The 21,769-nt window shown below is 45.0% G+C and overlaps 1 protein-coding gene across 1 annotated transcript; it reads right to left on the bottom strand.

Annotated features, from left to right (window-relative positions):
• Positions 1–2,168: 2,168 nt before the first annotated feature.
• Positions 2,169–20,338, bottom strand: LOC115075191 (glycine N-acyltransferase-like protein 3). The gene is made up of 5 exons (XM_029575428.1): positions 20,250–20,338; positions 17,192–17,296; positions 15,104–15,224; positions 11,196–11,319; positions 2,169–3,193 (listed from the first exon to the last, which is right to left on the bottom strand). Exons 1-5 carry the CDS (start codon positions 20,325–20,327, stop codon positions 2,785–2,787), a joined length of 837 nt encoding a protein of 278 aa, XP_029431288.1. The 5' UTR covers positions 20,328–20,338; the 3' UTR covers positions 2,169–2,784.
• Positions 20,339–21,769: the final 1,431 nt, after the last annotated feature.

A 21,769-nucleotide genomic window follows, 5' to 3' on the forward strand; every position in this document is an offset into this window, starting at 1 on the left:
AAGAGCTACAAGTCTGCCTCATCTATGCCCCCCCCCCTGGCCGACTTGAACAGGACCCCTCCCCCCTTATCGAATATATATCCGATAATATCAATATAGACACCCCCGCTGTAATACTAGGAGACTTCAACCTCCACATTGACGTCCTCCCCCCTCCCTCCTCCTGTGAGATCCTCCTAAACACTCTCCTGACCCTGGGTTTCAGACAACTGATCACCGCCCCTACATACAAGGCAGGTCACACCCTCGACCTCATCTTCGTTAACACCAACACACAATCTCCCAACACACCCACCACCATCCCAGTCCCATGGTCTGACCACTCCCTCATCAATGTCCTCCTCTCTATAAAGATCCCCTCCTCCACTCATAGCAAGATAATCTCTTTCCGCAAACTCTGCGCCACCGAAGACCTTATCTCAGCCTGTGACAAAATTGCTAACAACCTTGACCTGACCAACCCAGACTCTGCACGCTTATAGACAATCTACCCTCCAAGCCAAACGCAACTACTATTCCTCAAAAATCCACAACTATCATTTCAACACAAATGCGCTTTTCGCGTATGTGGCAGAACTACGAACTCCACCCCTCCCCCAACCATTGATGAAAATACCAGCAGCAAATGCGAAGGACTCGCAATGTACTTCAAAAACAAAATTGAAAACATCCTCCAATGCTTCCCCACTAACCCCTCTCCTGTCAACCCACTCCCTAATTACACCAGTGTCAACCTTGGCACCCTCGAATTAACATCAGCCAAGGAAATTTAATCCATCTTAAAAAAGATCAAACCTGCCACACACACATCTGACATCATTCCTACTAAAGCACTCCTCTCCATCCCCTCAGCCATCGTAAAACCCCTAGCCGACATAATCAATTGCTCCCTCTTGCATGGTAAGGTCCCAGATCCCCTCAAACGTGCCCTTGTCAAGCCCCTCCTCAAAAAACCCTCCCTCGATCCCATCAACTCCGCTAAATACCGTCCCATTTCCAACCTGTCTTTCATATAAAAAATTATGGAAAAGGTAGTTAACGCCCAGCTCTTTGATTTCCTGGAAGACCATAATATCCTTCACCCAGCCCAATTAGGCTTCCATAAAGCTCGCACACTGAAAGCCTCCTACTATCACTCACAGACACCATTCTCAAGGGCATGGACCATGGACAGTCATACATCCTTGCCCTTCTTGGCATCTCGGCGGCCTTCGATACTGTCAGCCATAAAATCCTCCTTACTCACCTAAAAGAGATAGGTATCTCAGGCACAGCCCTCCTCTGGTTCCCTCCTATCTCAAAGATAGAGATTACACTGTAAAAATTGCTAACTCTGAATCCTCTAATATTCCTCTCACACAAGGCGTCCCTCAGGGATCTTCCCTTTCATCCACACTCTTTAATATCTACCTACTGCCTCTCTGCCGACATCTCTCTGACCTTGATCTAAAATTTTTCTTATATGCAGATGACGTCCAAATCCTCATCCAAACTGTAGTTACACAATGATAGGTTTTAGGGATGTGCATTCATCCAGGACGAATTAGGCAATTTCAATGAAATTGCCTAATTTGTCCTGGATCGAGAGCCCGAAACCCAAAGGAATTTTTCCCGAAATTTTGGGAAAATTTAGTTTCGGGTTTAGTGTGCACTAATGAGAGTTGGTGCGCACTAAACAGAAATTCGGGTCTCCCCGAATTTTAAAGGCCCGAACTGCGGGAAATACGAGATTTCCCGCAGCAGGCCGAAAACGAAGCCCTCAGGAAAATGATTTAGGCATCATTGTGGGCAATATTTTGAAATCCTAAACTCAATGTACAGCAGCAGTCAAAAAAGCAAACTGAATGTTGAGAATTAATAGGAAAGAAATGGAGAATGTCAGAATACCTTTGTATCATTAAATGCTGAGATTACACATCAAGTATTGTGTACAATTCATGGTTTCTACATCTCTAAAAAGATATAACTGAACTGGAAACAGAGAAGATGACCAAAATGATAGAGGATGGAACAGCTACCCTATGAGAAAAGATATGCTAGAGTTCTATAAAATCATGAATGGAGTAGAATGGGTAAATACAAATTGTTGTTTACTCTTTCAAACAATACAAGAACTAGGGGACATGTCATGAATTTTCTAAGTAGCATATTTAAGCAAATCAGAGAATGTATTTTTTCACTGAACACACAGTTAAGCTCTGGAATTCATTGCCAGAAGAAGTGGTTAAGGCAAGTAGCATATTTGGACTTAAAAAAATGGAGAAGTTCCTGGAGGAAAAGCCCATAAACCTTTATTAACCTGGTAGACTTGGGTAAAATCACTGCTTATCCCTGAGTGCTAGTAGTACGGAATCTATTATTTGGGATCCTGCCAGGTACTTGTAACCTGGATTGGCCACTGTTGGAAAGAGGACCCTGGGAGTGATGGACCCCTAGGCTGACCCAGTGTGTTTGTTCTTTAAGTTCATAGGGTCTAATTTCACAATGAAGTTTGTACACACTAGAGTTTTGATTTAGTGTGCTTTAAGTTTCATTTTAGAGGACATGCAAAAAAAAATGTTGTCGATCAGCTATTAAGTAGCATTTTAATGTGCATGCTAAAAAAATGAGCATGAGTTTTACTGCATGGACTCTAAGGGAGGTCCATGTAGGAAAGAGAAGAACGTACATTGACAAAAGCACTTTAATATAAAAATAGGAAAAAATGCAAATATTTTGAAAAATTGAGTAGAAATAGTCTTTGTAACCTATCAAGTAGCTTTTGCATAAATCATCAGTTCAGTATCAGCTGGTAGCTGGTATACTATGGAACCACAATAAACTACATGCTGTTTCAACAAAGCCCACACTCTTAAATAAAGCTTTAGAGGGTTCATTCGATATTTCCACATGGCAATAATTTGGGAAATCCGCCTGTTGTAACTCATTAGCCAAAGTTGAAATCACACACTTGCCATATCCCTTCCCACGAAGGTCTGGCAGAGTATAAGCCATGCGTATTGCCCCATACTGATCTGTCAGTGCCCAAGAGATGGGACTCCCACTACTGTCAAAGAGACAGCAGCTGGGTGAGCTTTGGATGCACATGGCCACATAGTCCAGGCTATTTCTGTTGCCTCCATAAGCCCAGGTTTTGTTCAGCAGGTCAGCTTGAGACAGGGATAAAGATGAAATTCTGTATCTCTGGTCACCTCTGCAAAACAAAAAGAGACATCTTCAGTGACTGCTTCCCTGCCTCATTCCCTCAGATATGCAGTGCTGCTGTTTGTCTTCAAATATGGACTAGGAATCATTAATTTTCTTGGTTACAAAACTAATGTTTAGAATAAAACAAATATTGTAAAAGGACAGGGCAACACAAAGAGAGATTGATGCACAAGAAGAGGGCAATTTTTAAGTATCTGCTTTGCTTCCAGGCCCATGAATGCTCACATTATTTCCCTTTGAAAATTTGGGGACTGGCCAGTGCGTTGGGTGCTTTTGTATTCTCAGCTTGACAGCAAATGAAAAGTTGGTTCCATAATGAAGTCACAGAGATTTCAAAATTACCAGTAAATACTTGCACAGTGCTTGCTTGCCTCACTCCTTATATCTGTGACAGGGTTGCCAACATTTCCACTAGGGATGTGAATCGTTTTAGGACGATTAAAATTATCGTCCGATAATTTTAATATCGTCTTAAACCGTTATGGAACACAATACAATACAGATTCTAACGATTTATCGTTATAAATCATTAGAATCGTGAGCCGGCACACTAAAACCCCCTAAAACCCACCCCCGACCCTTTAAATTAAATCCCCCACCCTCCCGAACCCCCCCCAAATAACTTAAATAACCTGCGGGTCCAGCGGCGGTCCGGAACGGCAGCGGTCCGGAACGGGCTCCTGCTCTGAATCTTGTCGTCTTCAGCCGGCGCCATTTTCCAAAATGGCGCCGAAAAATGGCGGCGGCCATAGACGAAAAAGATTGGACGGCAGGAGGTCCTTCCGGACCCCCGCTGGACTTTTGGCAAGTCTCGTGGGGGTCAGGAGGCCCCCCACAAGCTGGCCAAAAGTTCCTGGAGGTCCAGCGGGGGTCAGGGAGCGATTTCCCGCCGCGAATCGTTTTCGTACGGAAAATGGCGCCGGCAGGAGATCGACTGCAGGAGGTCGTTCAGCGAGGGTTCCGGCGCCTCGCTGAACGACCTCCTGCAGTCGATCTCCTGCCGGCGCCATTTTCCGTACGAAAACGATTCGCGGCGGGAAATCGCTCCCTGACCCCCGCTGGACCTCCAGGAACTTTTGGCCAGCTTGTGGGGGGCCTCCTGACCCCCACGAGACTTGCCAAAAGTCCAGCGGGGGTCCGGAAGGACCTCCTGCCGTCCAATCTTTTTCGTCTATGGCCGCCGCCATTTTTCGGCGCCATTTTGGAAAATGGCGCCGGCTGAAGACGACAAGATTCAGAGCAGGAGCCCGTTCCGGACCGCTGCCGTTCCGGACCGCCGCTGGACCCGCAGGTTATTTAAGTTATTTGGGGGGGGGTTCGGGAGGGTGGGGGATTTAATTTAAAGGGTCGGGGTGGGTTTTAGGGGGTTTTAATGTGCCGGTTTTTCGATTTTTCGATTTTTCACGATTTTTCACGATATTTTACCCCCCCAAACGGCAACAATACGATTCCCTCCCCCTCCCAGCCGAAATCGATCGTTAAGACGATCGAGGACACGATTCACATCCCTAATTTCCACAGATCAGGATTGGACATTTGACGACCGGGGGGAAAGGGAGAAGAGAGATGGTGTCCCTCATTTGCATAAATGTTAGATCCTGCTAGTGACGTGCCCACTGTGTCTGTGCATGCATTAAAGGACAATAATGAGCTGACAGGCTGCACACAGCAACAATTTCTCTTCCAGCCTCTCAGGGCAATGAAGAGGGACCCCTGCCACTCTGCTGCTCCCCATTTCTTATCCTGTGGATTATTAGGGGGTGGCACCAACGCATCATCTCAGAAGGGCAGAAGCTCATACACATACACACTCACTCACACACGCTCCTTCTCTCACGCATCATCTCAGAAGGGCAGAAGCTCATACACATACACATTCATTCTGTCTCACACAAACACACTCACTCACACACGCTCCTTCTCTCACGCATCATCTCAGAAGGGCAGAAGCTCATACACATACACATTCATTCTCTCACACAAACACACTCACTCACACACGCTCCTCCTCTCACGCATCATCTCAGAAGGGCAGAAGCTCATACACATACACACTCACTCACACACGCTCCTTCTCTCATGCGTCATCTCAGAAGGGCAGAAGCTCATACACATACACATTCATTCTCTCACACAAACACACTCACTAACACGCTCCTTCTCTCACGCGTCATCTCAGAAGGGCAGAAGCTCATACACATACACATTCATTCTGTCTCACACAAACACACTCACTCACACATACACACGCTCCTTCTCTCACGCGTCATCTCAGAAGGGCAGAAGCTCATACACATACACATTCATTCTCTCACACAAACACACTCACTCACACACGCTCCTTCTCTCACGCGTCATCTCAGAAGGGCAGAAGCTCATACACATACACATTCATTCTCTCACACAAACACACTCACTCACACACGCTCCTTCTCTCACGCGTCATCTCAGAAGGGCAGAAGCTCATACACATACACATTCATTCTCTCACACAAACACACTCACTCACACACGCTCCTTCTCTCACGCGTCATCTCAGAAGGGCAGAAGCTAATATACATACATACACATTCATTCTCTCACACAAACACACTCACTCACACACGCTCCTTCTCTCACGCGTCATCTCAGAAGGGCAGAAGCTCATACACATACACATTCATTCTCTCACACAAACACACTCACTCACACACGCTCCTCCTCTCACGCGTCATCTCAGAAGGGCAGAAGCTCATACACATTCATTCTGTCTCACACAAACACACTCACTCACACACGCTCCTCCACTCACCCGTCATCTCAGAAGGGCAGAAGCTCATACACATACACATTCATTCTGTCTCACACAAACACACTCACACACGCTCCTCCTCTCATGCGTCATCTCAGAAGAGCAGAAGCTCATACACATACACATTCATTCTGTCTCACACACACACTCACACATGCTCCTCCTCTCACGCGTCATCTCAGAAGGGCAGAAGCTCATACACATACACATTCATTCTCTCACACAAACACACTCACACACGCTCCTTCTCTCACGCGTCATCTCAGAAGGGCAGAAGCTCATACACATACACATTCATTCTCTCACACAAACACACTCACTCACACACGCTCCTTCTCTCACGCGTCATCTCAGAAGGGCAGAAGCTCATACACATACACATTCATTCTGTCTCACACAAACACACTCACTCACACACGCTCCTCCTCTCACGCGTCATCTCAGAAGGGCAGAAGCTCATACACATACACATTCATTCCGTCTCACACAAACACACTCACTCACACACGCTCCTTCTCTCACGCGTCATCTCAGAAGGGCAGAAGCTCATACACATACACATTCATTCTGTCTCACACAAACACACTCACTCACTCACATACGCTCCTCCTCTCACGCATCATCTCAGAAGGGCAGAAGCAAGCTTGGCAGGGAAAGGAGAGAGGGAGAGCCAGAGCTGTCAGACAAGGCAAACAATTACCCAGCATGCCAGGCCCGGGGGGCACTAACGCACCTCAGCAGGGGCTGGCCACCAGTGCTGCATGCCAACCACTGTTGTGGAACAAGCCCGGGGCACTGGGCAGCCCAGTAATAGGTCTGAGGGGAACAGTGAGATAATATGGACTGAGCAAAAATCCCTGTTACCCACTCCCTCCCTCTATGTCCCCTCTGTTTCTCAACCTTACCATGCTCCTCATTTCTATCTCCCCTTTCCTTCCATTATGTCTCTCTCCTCTCCTCATCCTGTATCTCCATCCGTCTGTCTGCTTCTGCACTTTCTCCTCTGTGTCTGTATCTGACTTGGCTGCCTCACTGCAGCTCCTCTCTTGGGTCCTGGCCCAGCATAGCTGGTATTGAACAGAAATAAATCTGTGGAGCCACCGTTTACCCAGGGCTCTGCTGTGGCCCATCTCCTCTCCCTATGCTGTCCAATTACAGCATTAAGAAAAGAGGTGGGGGCAGAAATACATCGTAGCTCCCCTATGAGAGGCTCGGACCCTGCCTTTCTCCTCCTGTAACGAGGAGACTATGGGGGAGAGGAGGAGCCACCGGCAAAACCAGAGTTTTAGTGTCCAGTGGGAACTTCTGACCGGACACTGCCCAGCATGCCTGAAAACCTGGCTGTCTGGTCCTAACCTGTGGGGAGGAAGGACATTTTCAGCTGACAAATTTTACCCATGTAATTGTTGGCTCCTAAGAATGTAAAAAGGAACTAATGCACAGTTATGCAACATACGGTAATGTTACAAAATGTTTCCTGCCTTCTCTGTTACAAACTTACTGCTTCTCATTGTAGAAGGGATTGAGCTGATGTCATAAGACCCATTTCTTTTTTTCTCTCTCTCTCTTCCTGTTTGCTGCTTTCAGTTTCACTTCTGGTCTCGCCAGCAACTGTTACTCCTGGGGGAATTCTGCGCACAAAAACTTAAAATTCTGCAAAATTCTGCAAATTTTATATTGGTCAAAATAACACAATTTACATGACAGTCTAAGTAATTACATTTTAAATACAGAAAAATTATTACTTAGAGATGCAGAATTTTAAATATTTTGAGCAGAATTTCCCTAGAAATTCACTGTAAGAGTGTCCCTTCCACTCGCTCTCCCTACGCCCCTGGCCACTTTGCCCTCTCAGGCCCCAACTCTTCCACCTGCCAGTATCTCTCCCCTCCACCTCTAGGCTCAACCCCTTCCACTCTATTGCCAGTCCCAGAGTTTGACCCCGTTCTCAGTACTGCCCCTCACACAGGCTCCCTCTGTCCCTCCCTCTCTCTAGTGCACATACACACACCCTCATAATACAGGCTCCCTCACTCTCTCACACACACACACATCCCCTTATACAGGGTCCCTCTCTCATGCATACACACCCTCATAAGCTCTCTTTCTCTCTCACACATACACCCTCACACAGGCTACCTATGTCTCTGTCTCACACATACACAATCCCTTCACACAGGCTAGCACCCTCACATACACACGATCCCTTTTTCATACACACGAGCTCCCAATCTCTCACACACACACACACTCCTTCACAATCTCCTCATATAGGCTCCCTCTCTCTGGCACACACACTCAAGCATCCCCTCTCCCTGCTCTCTCACATCCCATGCTCTCTTACCCTCCCCTCTCTCACACCTCCTCCCCTCTTCTCTCTCACACCCCCTCCCCTTTCTCACACACACATTCACTCGAACTGGGGCCTTCATCTTCGCCGTGAGCGGAGCAATTCTGTGCAGGGGAGGAATTATGCGCTCCGCAGTAGCACAGAATTCCCCCAGGACTAAACTGTGCTGCAGTTACTAAAGAGACCAGGCTTTCTTACTTTACACAGATGTTTTGTTGCTCAAATAAATACTGAACATTGCTTTTTGGAACTTACTATTCAGTGGCATGTGCATGCTTTCTTCAAGTCTGCTTACTGTGAGCACAAAGGTTGAACCACAGTCTCCAATGATGGGTTATGTCCCCACCCACACCCCGACACAGTAAAGTCTGCGGGAGAGTGGGCGGACGCCCGCTCTCCCGGCGCGCACACCGGCCACTCACCGGTGCACGCGATTCTGTATTTAAATTAGGTCCGGCGGTAGATCCGGGCAAAAGGAGGAGCTAGGGACACTAGTGCGTCCCCTAGCGCCTCCTTTTTGACAGGAGCGGCGGCTGACAGCTGCGAGCCGAATTCAAATTTTTTTTTTTTTACTTTTTTTACTCTTCGGGACCTCCACAAATTCAGATTTAAAGGCAAAGCTAAGCAGATGTCCCAGCGGTTTAGAGAGAGAGGGTACCCCTATAAAGTGGTTAGAAAGACTTTTAAACGCGTTTTGAATGTTAATAGAGAGTTACTTTTTCTGCCTCAAATACCGTCCACCGCTAGCGTAACTAATTGTATTCTGCCTTTCTCTATTTCTAGTAAAGCTGTAACAGATGTGATTCGTAAACACTGGAATGCTCTTTCTCTAAATCGGATTTTTCAGGGCCCATTGAGATTCACCTACCGCAGGGGACGTAATCTTAAGGATATGCTGATCCATTCGGACTTTGATTACCAAATTCCTGATCGGGCTTCCGGGGGTTCACATGAACCGTGTGGTCCGTGTACAGTTTGCATACATACTGACTCAATGACAAATAAAACCTATCAACTAAGAGGTAAATCAAACTGCACTACCCAAGGGGTAGTTGACGTGGTGCGTTGCCCTTGTTTAAAATGATATATTGGCCAGACATCACGCATGGTAAAGACCAGAATTACGGAGCAGCGCTCCAACATTAAACATCTTCCTGAAAAGACTCCTTTAGTGGATCACTGGGCACAGCACTCGCTTTCCATTTCAGATTTATTTTTCTTTCTTTTGGAAGTAGTGGCCGCTCCTTCTCGTGGTGGGGATCATTCTGAAGTTTTGTTGCGTGACGAGCAGAGGTGGATACATACTTTGGACACTATCTCCCCTCGGGGATTGAACAAAGAGATAGAATGGCATTCATTTACATAATCTAATGCGAGCCTCTCAATTTTGATTGGCTCGGGTTCTCTGGTCACTGATTGGTGGAACAGCTTGGCGCCTTTTTTGACAGCTTTAAAGCCCTAACACTCATTTTATTTTGTGCTAAGTAAAGGCCATTTCAGATTTATACAGGTGTGTCTTATTTTTATACAATTTGGATTTATGTAATTTTATCGGTTTGCTGGCCCCATGCACTTAGTCCTTGTTTTATATTTTTTATAATCCACGTGCGGGGGCGGGGGGGGACTTATGCCATTTTTGCGTGGAAATGCATCCCGGCCTTCCCTAGTTCCCTGCCCCCCTACCTAAGCTCCCTTCCCCTTCCCATCTCCTCTGCTCCCCTGAACCCTACCTTTTCCTTTTCGTCTTCTTTATTTTGCAACTTCCTCAGCTGTCCCGGCCCCCGCCCCCCCCCCCCCCCGCCAGCCCCTTCCAAGACGCCCGGCACTGGAGGGAAAAGCAGCCTTAATGCGCGAGGCAGGGCAGGCACGAGGGTAAGGGCAGATCTTAGGCTCCTGGGCATTTAAACATCTACTTAATTCTATGATCTCTTACACGGGCTGCAGGGACTGGGGTTGCAGAGGAGAGAAGTCAGCGTCTCTGTCACCCTCAGCTCCTCACACACGAGAAGCAAGGGAAAGTGAAAACAGGAGGATTTACAAGCACGGGGGCCAATGCAATAAATGAGTGCAGAGCACCCGCTCTCCTGATGCCCCCAGGCTCCTCTCCTGCGCGTGCCATGAAATATTTAAATGAGGGGTCGCGCTGCCAAGGAATGTGCGCCCCCGGGAGATGTGGCTGCCGGCGGCTCAGGACAACGCACGCTCACAGCCACAGCTTAGGAAGCTCGATAATTCATTTCACTAACCTGACCACCGGCCCTTTTCTTGTCTTTAAACCTTTAATTTATTTATTGACTGATTTTTTTTCTATACCACCATTCAGATGAGGCATTATAACTGATCACAAATATCATGGGAGCAAGAAACACAAACCTTTTGCTTCCTCCTACTTAATATCACCACAATATTAAGTAAGAGGGTTACAGAAAAGCCGTATTTTCAACTTTTCTGTACAACGTTGTGGGCTGCTCAGAAATTAATGCCTGCTCTGGGCATTTTGAGTATAAAAATGTGTGTGTTGGGTGCTTTTTATTTTTTAGATCTGGGATGAGTAACCGATAGCCTCATCAATATGCATTTGCATGTCATGAGTGTTATTAGTTTCGCCGGGAGTTAGACGCCCTTTTTGGATGCACTAATCCCCTTATAGCATCAGGGGCTGTGGACATGCATCCAAATCGTGCGTCAAACCATAGGTTAAACAGTTGTGCATCGGCGCCATGATAGTCAAGAAAATCTTTGGGAAAAGGTGGCACCGCAGCTGAGACAGCTTCATGCCATTAAAAAAAGGAGAGATAACTCTCATCTGTGTGAAGTGAAATCTTATCTTCAAAAGTGTTTACTGACCTTGGTCTGAACAGTGAAGGATTTCCTTCTTTCAGGTGAAATGTTAGCAGCTGTGCTGTTTCTGTTCTTACGTTTCTGTGACTTGCAGCCTCTATTAATGATGTTAACAGGAAATTCTGAAGGCCTGAGAGAAAAGATAAACAACAAAATAAACATTTTTTGGGGAAAAAATAGAACACACAATCAGGGGGGGATCGTGCATCCCCCGGTGGGCCGGTCGCGCTAGTCACATGGTCTGCCGCGCGCAGCCGTAACAGAGCCACACTAGGCAGACCACGTGGTATCTCCTGGGCGGCGAATCCCCGGGCCGGTCTTCATCGGGAATCCACCGCTGCACACAATGCAGTAAGAGCAACTATTAGAACAACTATTCAATAACTACTACTATTGTAGCACTCCTCAACATATAGATAAAAGACAGTTCCTGCTTGCTGAAGCTTACATACTAATCAAGGGACAAAGAAACTTGGGAATCTCATTTATTAAAAACATGAATATTTTATTTTCCACTTCTCAGCATTTCAAAGTGGATTATATTCAGGTACTGTAGTTATTTCTCTGTCCCCAGATGGCTCACAATCTAACGCAAGCGTTAGAAAAAGGGGCATTTCCATGTAAATGAAGAACTTAGTGCTTCACTGCGAAAAGTTTAGCAGACTGTGATATTATTGCAGTTCACGAAATGTCATCAAGTTTTGCGAAAAAAACTAAAAGCTTTATTGCGTCCCTTCATAATATATCAAGGTATAAAAGTAACTTCCTGGCTCTCCTCCTTTGAGGGTGTGGAAGGAGTTTGGTTAGAGGAGGTGGGATTTGGAGGTGTTTTATAGTTCTAGTGATCACTGATTTCGGAGTCTTGTTTCCTGCTCTCATCTGTTTACCTTAACCTTTGTCTTTTATCATATCTGTTGGAGTAAACGCCAGTTTGTCACTTGTTTGTCTTTTTGTGTGAGGAGTGGTGTGGAGTGCAGGAGTGTTGTGGAGTGGCATGGAAGAGGAGGTGAGGCGTGGAGGAGGAGGTGATGCGAGGAGGAGTGGTGTGGAGGAGGAGGTGAAGCGTGGAGGAGGAGGTGAGGCATGGAGGAGTGGTGTGGAGTGCAGGAGTGTTGTGGAGTGACATGGAAGAGGAGGCGAGGAGGAGGAGGTGAGGCGAGGAGGTGAGGCGTGGAGGAGGAGGTGAGGGGTGGAGGAGTGGTGTGGAGGGGTGCATGGTTTCGGAAGGGAAAGGGAAACTCATTGCACAGTGCAGGAACTAACACACCCATCACTATAAGGATCAGCAAAGCGGTAAGGGAATTTATAAACGGTTACGTGTCTCCTGTGTGCTGTATCGTGGGCAGGTGTGCTGACTGGGTACAAAGACCGTGCTGCTATTTGAATGACATGTAAGCTACTGCCCCACTCTACCAACCTGCATTCTGTGGACAGGTATCTATGTGGTTCCTGATCCCAGTGCTCCGTCCATGGAGAAGAACAGAACCACAGGGGGAGGAGTTAGCCTACAGCGCTGGTACCGGAAGCATGTGATCCAGTAACGTGGTTACAGTGGGACGTCTCCGTGGGTGTGAATGCGAGAGATGCAGCCACGGTATATGGTCATACACAGCCATAACAGACATGCCTATTTTACAAAGGGAAAGGGGCTGAAATGAATGTCACTCACATGTTCACATACATAGTCAACTATTTATTATATGTACCCTGTTATGGGCCATTTATTTATTTATTTATTTATTTAACTTCTTTTACTATACCGACACTCAAGACCAGGTCTTATCGTACCGGTTTACATTAGAACAAGGGGAAAAATCAATTAACGTATAAGTGGAAAAGAGAAGTTACATTAAAACAGGGAGAGTAAAAACATGGATGTCGGAAGATAGGACAGAATTAAGTAATTGAACAATAAGTTAACAAAATTACAAACTATAAATTAACATAAAACAATGAATTAATAATACAAAAAACATGGATTATAATCAGCGGAAATATACATGGAAATATATATATATGGAATATATACAGCTGGAATATACATGTTATGTCAGATGGGAGGAGTGGCGGGGGTGAGGGAAAAGGGTGGGTTGAGGTTGCGAGTGGAAAAGGGAAAAAAGAGAAAAAAGTTTGGGAGTGCGGGGAGGGAGAAGGGTGGGTTGGAGGGTGAGAGAGAGTTGGTTAATATGGAATCCTTCAACGATAGGCTAACATTTAACATCCTTCAACATCAGCTAACATTTAGAGGAGCAGCTCCAAGAATGTTTTTGATGAACACACTCAGCAAGTCATGAAAATAGCATTACACAGAAAAGATGTTCCCAGCATGAGGACTCTCCTTCCTCCCTGCTGGGAGGAAGGAGAGTCTCGTGCCTTCGTTAAAAGTGTGTCTGTATAAGGTGCTGGCAAAGCTGGCTGCCACTGACTGTGTCATGGGATAGGAGGCGATGTCCTTTCGTGGATTACAAACTGGTTAAAAGACAGGAAACAGAGAGTAGGATTAAATGGTCAATTTTCTCAGTGGAAAAGGGTAAACAGTGGAGTGCCTCAGGGATCAGTACTTGGACCGGTGCTTTTCAATATATATATAAATGATCTGGAAAGGAATACGATGACTGAGGTTATCAAATTTGCGGACGATACAAAATTATTCAGAGTAGTTAAATCACAAGCGGATTGTGATACATTGCAGGAGGACCTTGCAAGACTGGAAGATTGGGCATCCAAATGGCAGATGAATTTAATGTGGACATGTGCAAGGTGTTGCATATAGGGAAAAATAACCCTTGCTGTAGTTACACGATGTTAGGTTCCATATTAGGAGCTACCACCCTGGAAAAAGATCTAGGCATCATGGTGGATAATACTTTAAAATCGTCGGCTCGGTGTGCTGCAGCAGTCAAAAAATCAAACATAATGTTAGGAATTATTAGGAAGGGAATGGTTAATAAATCGGAAAATGTCATAATGCCTCTGTATCGCTCCATGGTGAGACCACACCTTGAATACTGTGTACAATTCTGGTCGCCACATCTCAAAAAAGATATAGTTGCGATGGAGAAGGTACAGAGAAGGGCAACCAAAATGATAAAGGGGATGGAACAGCTCCCCTATGAGGAAAGGCTGAAGAGGTTAGGGCTGTTCAGCTTGGAGAAGAGATGGCTGAGGAGGGATATGATAGAGGTGTTTAAGATTTTTATTTATTTATTTAAAAAGTTTTGTATACCACAAATTGGACATTGACATGACTGTCTACTAAGCGGTTTACAATTAAAACATAGATAGTTAAAAGTAACAATTTTAAAAAACAATACAACAAATCTCTAAAAATTACATTTGTATATGCTAAAAACACATAACAATTGAATTTGGTAATGATTGCCTGGGAGATTGTTTTGATATGGTAAATGTCTGTCAGGTGATCATGAGAGGTCTTGAACGAGTAGATGTGACTCGGTTATTTACACTTTCGAATAATAGAAGGACTAGGGGGCATTCCATGAAGTTAGCAAGTAGCACATTTAAGACTAATCGGAGAAAGTTCTTTTTGACTCAACGCACAATAAAGCTCTGGAATTTGTTGCCAGAGGATGTGGTTAGTGCAGTTAGTGTAGCTGGGTTCAAAAAAGGATTGGATAAGTTCTTGGAGGAGAAGTGGTGTGCCGTGCCGCTGCTGCCAAGCCAGTGAAAAAAGACTCGTGTGCCATAGGTTACCGACTTGTGCACTAGGTAATGCAACCGGGTAAAATGTATTTCAGGAAATTGCAGATGAATGAACATCTCAGGCATTTCTGTTACATGATTGGGTATTCTAAGCATGGTGTATACCTTTTCTGCTTCTCTCCCCTCCCCATATTCCCTTACCCCAGAAAGGGATAAGTACCCCAGTACCACCTCTGGTGAAAGAGTCTTACCCTGGACTTCAAAGGGCTGTGTCCAGTCCATGGCTTCAATCAAGCTTTCTGGTGTCCTGCTGGGATCTTTGACAAAATACACATACGAATTCCGGTACGTGTCTGACTGGTGTCCAACGTCCTGTATTGCAAAGTCAAGAAAGAATGGCTTATATAACGAGAGGAAGGGGCAAGTGACATTATTTAGATAACTCTGAGTGAGATGATGATCAAGTATCATGTGACACTTGCCAGCGAGACTGTATTTTCAGAATTACTACTGAGTAGTAATAAAAGCTTTGGGATCAAGCCATACTTGACAAAAGTGTCTGACTTCACACATGAATCTACCATCTATACTTTTGCAAGTGTTCAACTGTTTATTATTTTTTAAAACAATGCAAAAAGAAAAAAATCACAGAAAACAGAAACTCATGATCATATAAAAGGCAAAACATTGGCGCAGCAGGAGAAATTCTCTGAGCGGCTGGAAGGATTGTTTCCTGGCTTGGTGAGTTGTGAAACTCAGAGACTGAGAGACGCTGTAAGCCTGACGTCAGAGGGAGGAGCAGGAGGTGCCCATAAGATTGGAACTACTGCGGCGCGACGCAGCCGCCGGTGCGTTCGCCAAAGCCGCGCATGCCTAAGGAGCGCGCGGCTTTGCCCGGATGACTGACAGGTTGCCTGGACTTTTAAGTATTTGCTTTTTATATTGAAAAAAAAATGTTTATTATTTATTTACTTATTTTTTTATTTTTGGCTCTCCGGCTGCTCCAGCAGGAGGAGTTGAAATTTTTGAATGTTATATTAGAGATGTGAATCGTGTGATCGATCGTCTTAACGATCGATTTCGGCTGGGAGGGGGAGGGAATCGGATCGTCGCAGTTTGGGTTTTTTAAATATCGTGTAAATCGTGTAAATCGAAAACCTGCACACTAAAACATCCCTAAAACCCACCCCGACCCTTTAAAATAAATCCCCCACCCTCCCGAACCCCCCCCCCAAAATGCCTTAAATTACCTGGGGTCCAGAGGAAGGGTCCCGGTGTGATCTTTTACTCTCGGACCTCCTGTGCATTGTAGAAATGGCGCCGGCGCTACCTTTGACCTGTCATATGACAGGGCAAAGGTAGCGCCGGCGCCATTTTGTTTTTTTGTCTCCCGGCGGCTGGAGCGTAGGAGATCGCTCCCGGAAAATGTCATAATGCCTCTGTATCGCTCCATGGTGAGACCACTCCTTGAATACTGTGCACAATTCTGGTGCCGCATCTCAAAAAAGATGTAATTGCGATGCAGAAGGTACAGAGAAGGGCGACCAAAATGATAAGGGGAATGGAACAACTCCCCTATGAAGAAAGACTAAAGAGGTTAGGACTTTTCAGCTTGGAGAAGAGACGGCTGAGGGGGGATATGATAGAGGTGTTTAAGATCATGAGAGGTCTAGAACGGGTAGATGTGAATCGGTTACTTACTCTTTCGGATAGTAGAAAGACTAGGGGGCACTCCATGAAGATAGCATGGGGCACATTTAAACTAATCAGAGAAAGTTCTTTTTCACTCAACGCACAATTAAACTCTGGAATTTGTTGCCAGAGGACGTGGTAAGTGCAGTTAGTATAGCTGTGTTTAAAAAAGGATTGGATAAGTTCTTGGAGGAGAAGTCCATTACCTGCTATTAATCAAGTTGACTTAGAAAATAGCCATTGCTATTATTAGCATCAGTAGCATGGGATATAATTAGTTTTTGGGTACTTGCCAGGTTCTTATGGCTTGGATTGGCCTCTGTTGGAAACAGGATGCTGGGCTTGATGGACCCTTGGTCTGACCCAGTATGACTATTTTTTATGTTCTTACAAGGCAAGAATGCCACACAGAAACAAGGCTAAACATAAGGTTGGCCAAAGCAAGAAGCTGAGCAGACTGTATGGGAGGTTCTTATGGAGCTGGCTTGCTGCATCATGCAGCCTTGAAGCTGCTGGCTAAAGTGGATCTGAGCATGACTTAGTGATGGCTCTTGCTGGCAGGAGGGGTATTTAACAGCCAGATTTGTGACATCATATCTCACTTGAATACTTTATGATCAATAGATCAAGTTGTAAATATTCCTTACCTTTTGAGGACGAGAAAGTACTGCAGTGAAATCTGGCCAGGAATCCACAAGGACCTCCATCTGGAAGGGGTTCCCCCTGAGAATACTCAAAATGGAGCCACACACCTATAAGTAAAAATCAGGGAATATGAGAAGGGGCCTAAGACAACCTACATTGCTCTTCACCATTACTTCCAGGGTGATTCACTTTAAAGCAGCGTTTCCCAAACTTTTCAAGCACAAGGCACACGTACTCCGATGAAGGGAAGTTTTTCCATTTTACTCTTATTGAAAAAACTGAAAAAGTATAAAAGATATTTTGAACCCAGACCGATAATTAAAGAAGACCCTGAGCGGTGAAAATACTGAATAATACAAAATATTCAGTATCCGCAGGCTGGTATGAAGGTCTTAATTACAATTATTGAATATTTATTTTTATATAAAGCAATATTTGCATCTCTGAATTCTGGATTGCCTAAACCGTGTTTGCAATGTGGTTTTTTTTTAATGAATTGACTACTGTTGGAAACAGGATGCAGGGCTTGATGAACCTTTGGTCTGACTCAGTATGGAAAATCTTATGTTCTAGAGCAGTGGTTCTCAACCTTTTTTCGGCCAGGTCACACCTGACAGATGGTTCTCACATGAGTGACACAGTGAACATGTGACCGTCTCGGAGCTATATATAAACAGATACTCTGCATCCATGGGAACCCCCTTGACCCCCAACAATGGGTCAGAGCAGAACTAGGGCATAACCCATAGAACTCACCATACAAAAAAGATATTCTGGTTCTGATGACATCTCAGTAAAAGCAAAACAAACTCCCTTTACTACCAGGCACAATAGCCTTCCTTATGAAAAGACAGTAATTTACCACTAATGCATACCCTATTGAGAAAACACAACAAATAAGATTGATTCAAATGCCTACATGCTAGTAAAATACCTCACCTCAGTCACACACATAAAGCCAACCTTCACCAAGGACTGAAAGACCACAATTTATAAATATGGAGACAGAAACTGGAATGGAAAACAAAAAAAGCCACTCTGCATGCAGTGTGAACCTGGAGAAATGTAAACAAATATAGCACCTAACATAGTCCCAGGATCTGCAATAATGCACACAAACTAACCCACACAAAGTTACACCTGCATTTTGGCACGCACTCAAACAGTAACAACCCTACCTATGAAAAGGCAACACTACAAATATTAAACTTGGCCCTAAACACCAATATACTTCCTCTTAAGAAAACAGAATAAGCCAAGCTGCTATAGATCGCCACACAGGAAAAAATGCAAAACTATACTAATAAATGTTTCAAAACAGCTGATGAACAGAATAACATCCAATAATTAAAAGCTCATAAAAATTATTTAAAAATTGACCAAATATCATTTAAATATTTCAACACAGACACATTAAATAATACCCAATAATTAAAATGGCAGTCAATTAAGAAAAATAAACTTAAAAAGCCACCTTTACTTACCCTCTCCAGCAACTCTCCTACTCCTTTCCCTTCCAGGCCAATAGCACTCACCAGAAGCAGCAAGGGCTGATGAAGCTCTGTCCTCACAGTCCTCTTCTTAGGGCCCACAACCAGTCACTCACACACATATACCCACCCACCCAAAGTAGACCCTATGACCAGTCTTAGTTGCTCATGCACACACCAGTCATCTTCCTGACCAATCTCTCTCTCTCAATCACACACATGCTCTCTGTTATATACAAGCTCAAATCGCACACAAATGCTCTCACATCCATTCACACCCACACACCAGCATTCACCCACTCATACCAGCACTCACTCAGGCACCCATTCACACCCACTCATACCAGCACTCACTCAGGCACCCATTCACACCCACACACAGCAGCACTCACCCAGGCACCTACACACACACACACATGCCAGCACTCAACCAGGCACCCATTCACACCCACTCATACCAGCACTCAACCAGGCACCCATTCACACCCATACCCAGGCTCCCATTCTCACATACATGCACTGGGCCTCACCACCAAACTTCTTCTTCCTTCGCCTCAGGGATGGGCTCCAGTTCTGCTGCGGCTTTACTCCAGTGGAAATTCTTTTTCACCGCTATGGGGATGGGCTCCCATGACGACCTTGCTTGGCCGGGGTCAGGTTTTCTCTTCGCCACCGCGGGGATGAGCTCCTATGGCAGCCTTGATTCATTGAGGTTGGGTTTCCTCTTCGCCGCCACAGGGATGAGTTCCTGTGGTGGCCTTGATTCATTGAGGTTGGGTTTCCTCTTCGCCGCCACAGGGATGAGTTCCTGTGGCGGCCTTGATTCATTGAGGTTGGGTTTCCTCTTCGCCGCCACAGGGATGAGTTCCTGTGGCGGCCTTGCTTGGCCGGGTTTGGGTTTCCTCTTCGCCACCATGGGAACAAGCTCCCATGGCAGCCTTGCTTCGAACTGCCATTCCTCCCAGCCTCCCACCCCTGGCCTATGCTATGCCCCTTCTTCCCTCCTCTCTGGTCAATCAGAAGCTTCCTCCCTTCTTTCTACTCCCACTGGCAGGCAGAAGGGGAAGGGAACGGGGAAGTAGAACCGGGGCAGTGGGACACCGGAAGCCGCGACACACCTGCCAGTACTTGGCAACACAATGGTTGAGAATCGCTGTTCTAATGGAGAGACATTGAAAACACTCCATTACACTTTGCCCATAGTCCCCCACAGAAAATCCTTCTCCCACTGTTCCTCACCCACTACCTCCAGAGACAGTCCCTCTCTTACTACCTCCCCCACAGGCAGCTCCTCACTCACCAGTTCTTATAAACAGACCCTCACCTGCTGCCTCTGCACAGTCACAGATCTCTCCTGATATCTCTCCCCAAGGCTCAGTAGCCAGGTTATGATCACTGAATATATTCTGTAGAATATTATTTCTTATGATACCTCTTTCTGACTACTGCCAGTATCTGTTTCCTAAGATTTCTCTCCTATGACCAAGGATTGGGGTCCCTGAGGACTTTCCTGTGACTAGTTTCTGGGGTGGAAGGAATCTCCTGGAATTTCTCATAAAATAATATTTACCTTTAAAGATTCAGGAAGGAATTGCCGCAGCTGTCTCCTCAGGAGAAAGAGCTGATCTGGACACTGCACAGGGAACATCACGCAGAGTCTGACACAAAACAAGGGACAATCACTACCCATAGAACTAGAACCATAAAGCCTTTCCTTTTTCACAGAAATTACATCAGATCATCCACAAAACTTAATCTAAATTCTCCCTAACCACAGAATTCCAGATGAAAACCTCCCCATCCATTAATTTTCTGGTCATACTCTTTTTTTTTTTAGTCATAAATCACATTTTAGAGCCTCCCTAAACCAAAAACTCTGAAGTCAGATTTATCCCTTATACACCAAATACTGCATTATACCCAGACCACAGAATCCCAGATACGATCCTCATAATGACTACTGAATCCTAGATCAGAAACTTCCTCAACCACAGCATCTAAAATCAGACTCTAACACTTAGATCAGACCTTCCACAAATCAGATACTATCCTTACAATCTCAGGTAAAATCTTTCCCCATACTATACAAACTCAGGTTAAACCTTCTGTAAACCCTGAATTTTAGGTTAGGCCACCTCCCATCTACAGAATCCCATATCATCTGCTGGCACAGATCAGACCCTTCTCCATCTACAAATCAGTTACCGTCCTCTCTCCTATCATTCACCACAGAATCCCAGGTCAAACCTTCCTACTTTATAGAATCCCAAGTCATATCTTCCCCCTATTTACAGAATTATCATTATTTTTCTCTCTTTTAACAGAATTCCACATCAGACCCTACCCATCCACAGACTCTTAGGTCATACCCTTCTCGTGTCCACAGTATAATACGCAAAATCTAACCCTCAGGCGTAACACCCCAGAGAAGCCCAGCCAAGCCCTTTCCATTCCCATCGACCATAATCTCCAAAGATAGTCTTTTACCACAACTAAAAGACCCCAACTCAGGTTCCTTCTATTCCCTCTCCCCCACAACTACAGACTCCAATTATAGCACCTTCACCTAACCCAGTTATCCTAGATCTGACCCATGGCCTTTGAATTACAGGACAGATAATTCCTACAACATGTAATTTACAATCTGCCCTCTTGTTGAAATCGGCACTTACATACAGAAAAATTCTTCTTTCAAAAAAGTGAGGATTAAAATCCTTTTCCTTGCCTGAAATACTGTCAGTGTTCAACCACAGCTCTTTATGTGCCGTGTGTCTAACTGCACCTTTAAATATTGCAGAGAATATCATCAATAAATTAATAAAATATTAACAAATACAACATCCAAGGTTCAAAGGATAAAGTTACAATAATAAATGGAAAGAAAAACACACAGAGATTAAAGAAGACATTTGTGTATTTCTGGAATGTAGAAAGCTGCTCAATAAGATTAGTTTGAATAACAGCACCCACTTTATTGGTATGATAAATTGTATGTGATGCCAGAGAAATATATTAAGAGCTATGAGGTCAATATTAAGGCCTTTTTTTTTAATTAGAAGGATAATCAGTCGGGTCATCTTTTTAACTTGA

Source organism: Rhinatrema bivittatum, chromosome 13 (genome assembly GCF_901001135.1).
Source record: "Rhinatrema bivittatum chromosome 13, aRhiBiv1.1, whole genome shotgun sequence".
Lineage (NCBI taxonomy): Eukaryota > Metazoa > Chordata > Amphibia > Gymnophiona > Rhinatrematidae > Rhinatrema > Rhinatrema bivittatum.

Bases quoted from the DNA above. Each gene is read 5' to 3' on its own strand.
- LOC115075191 (XM_029575428.1), bottom strand. From the start codon at position 20,327: ATGTTCCCTGTGCAGTGTCCAGATCAGCTCTTTCTCCTGAGGAGACAG. The intron at 15,225-17,191 runs GTAAGGAATATT...TTTGCAATACAG, and splicing joins TACTTTCTCGTCCTCAAAAG to GACGTTGGACACCAGTCAGA. The intron at 11,320-15,103 runs GTAAGACTCTTT...CTTTTCTCTCAG, and splicing joins ACAGCCCTTTGAAGTCCAGG to GCCTTCAGAATTTCCTGTTA.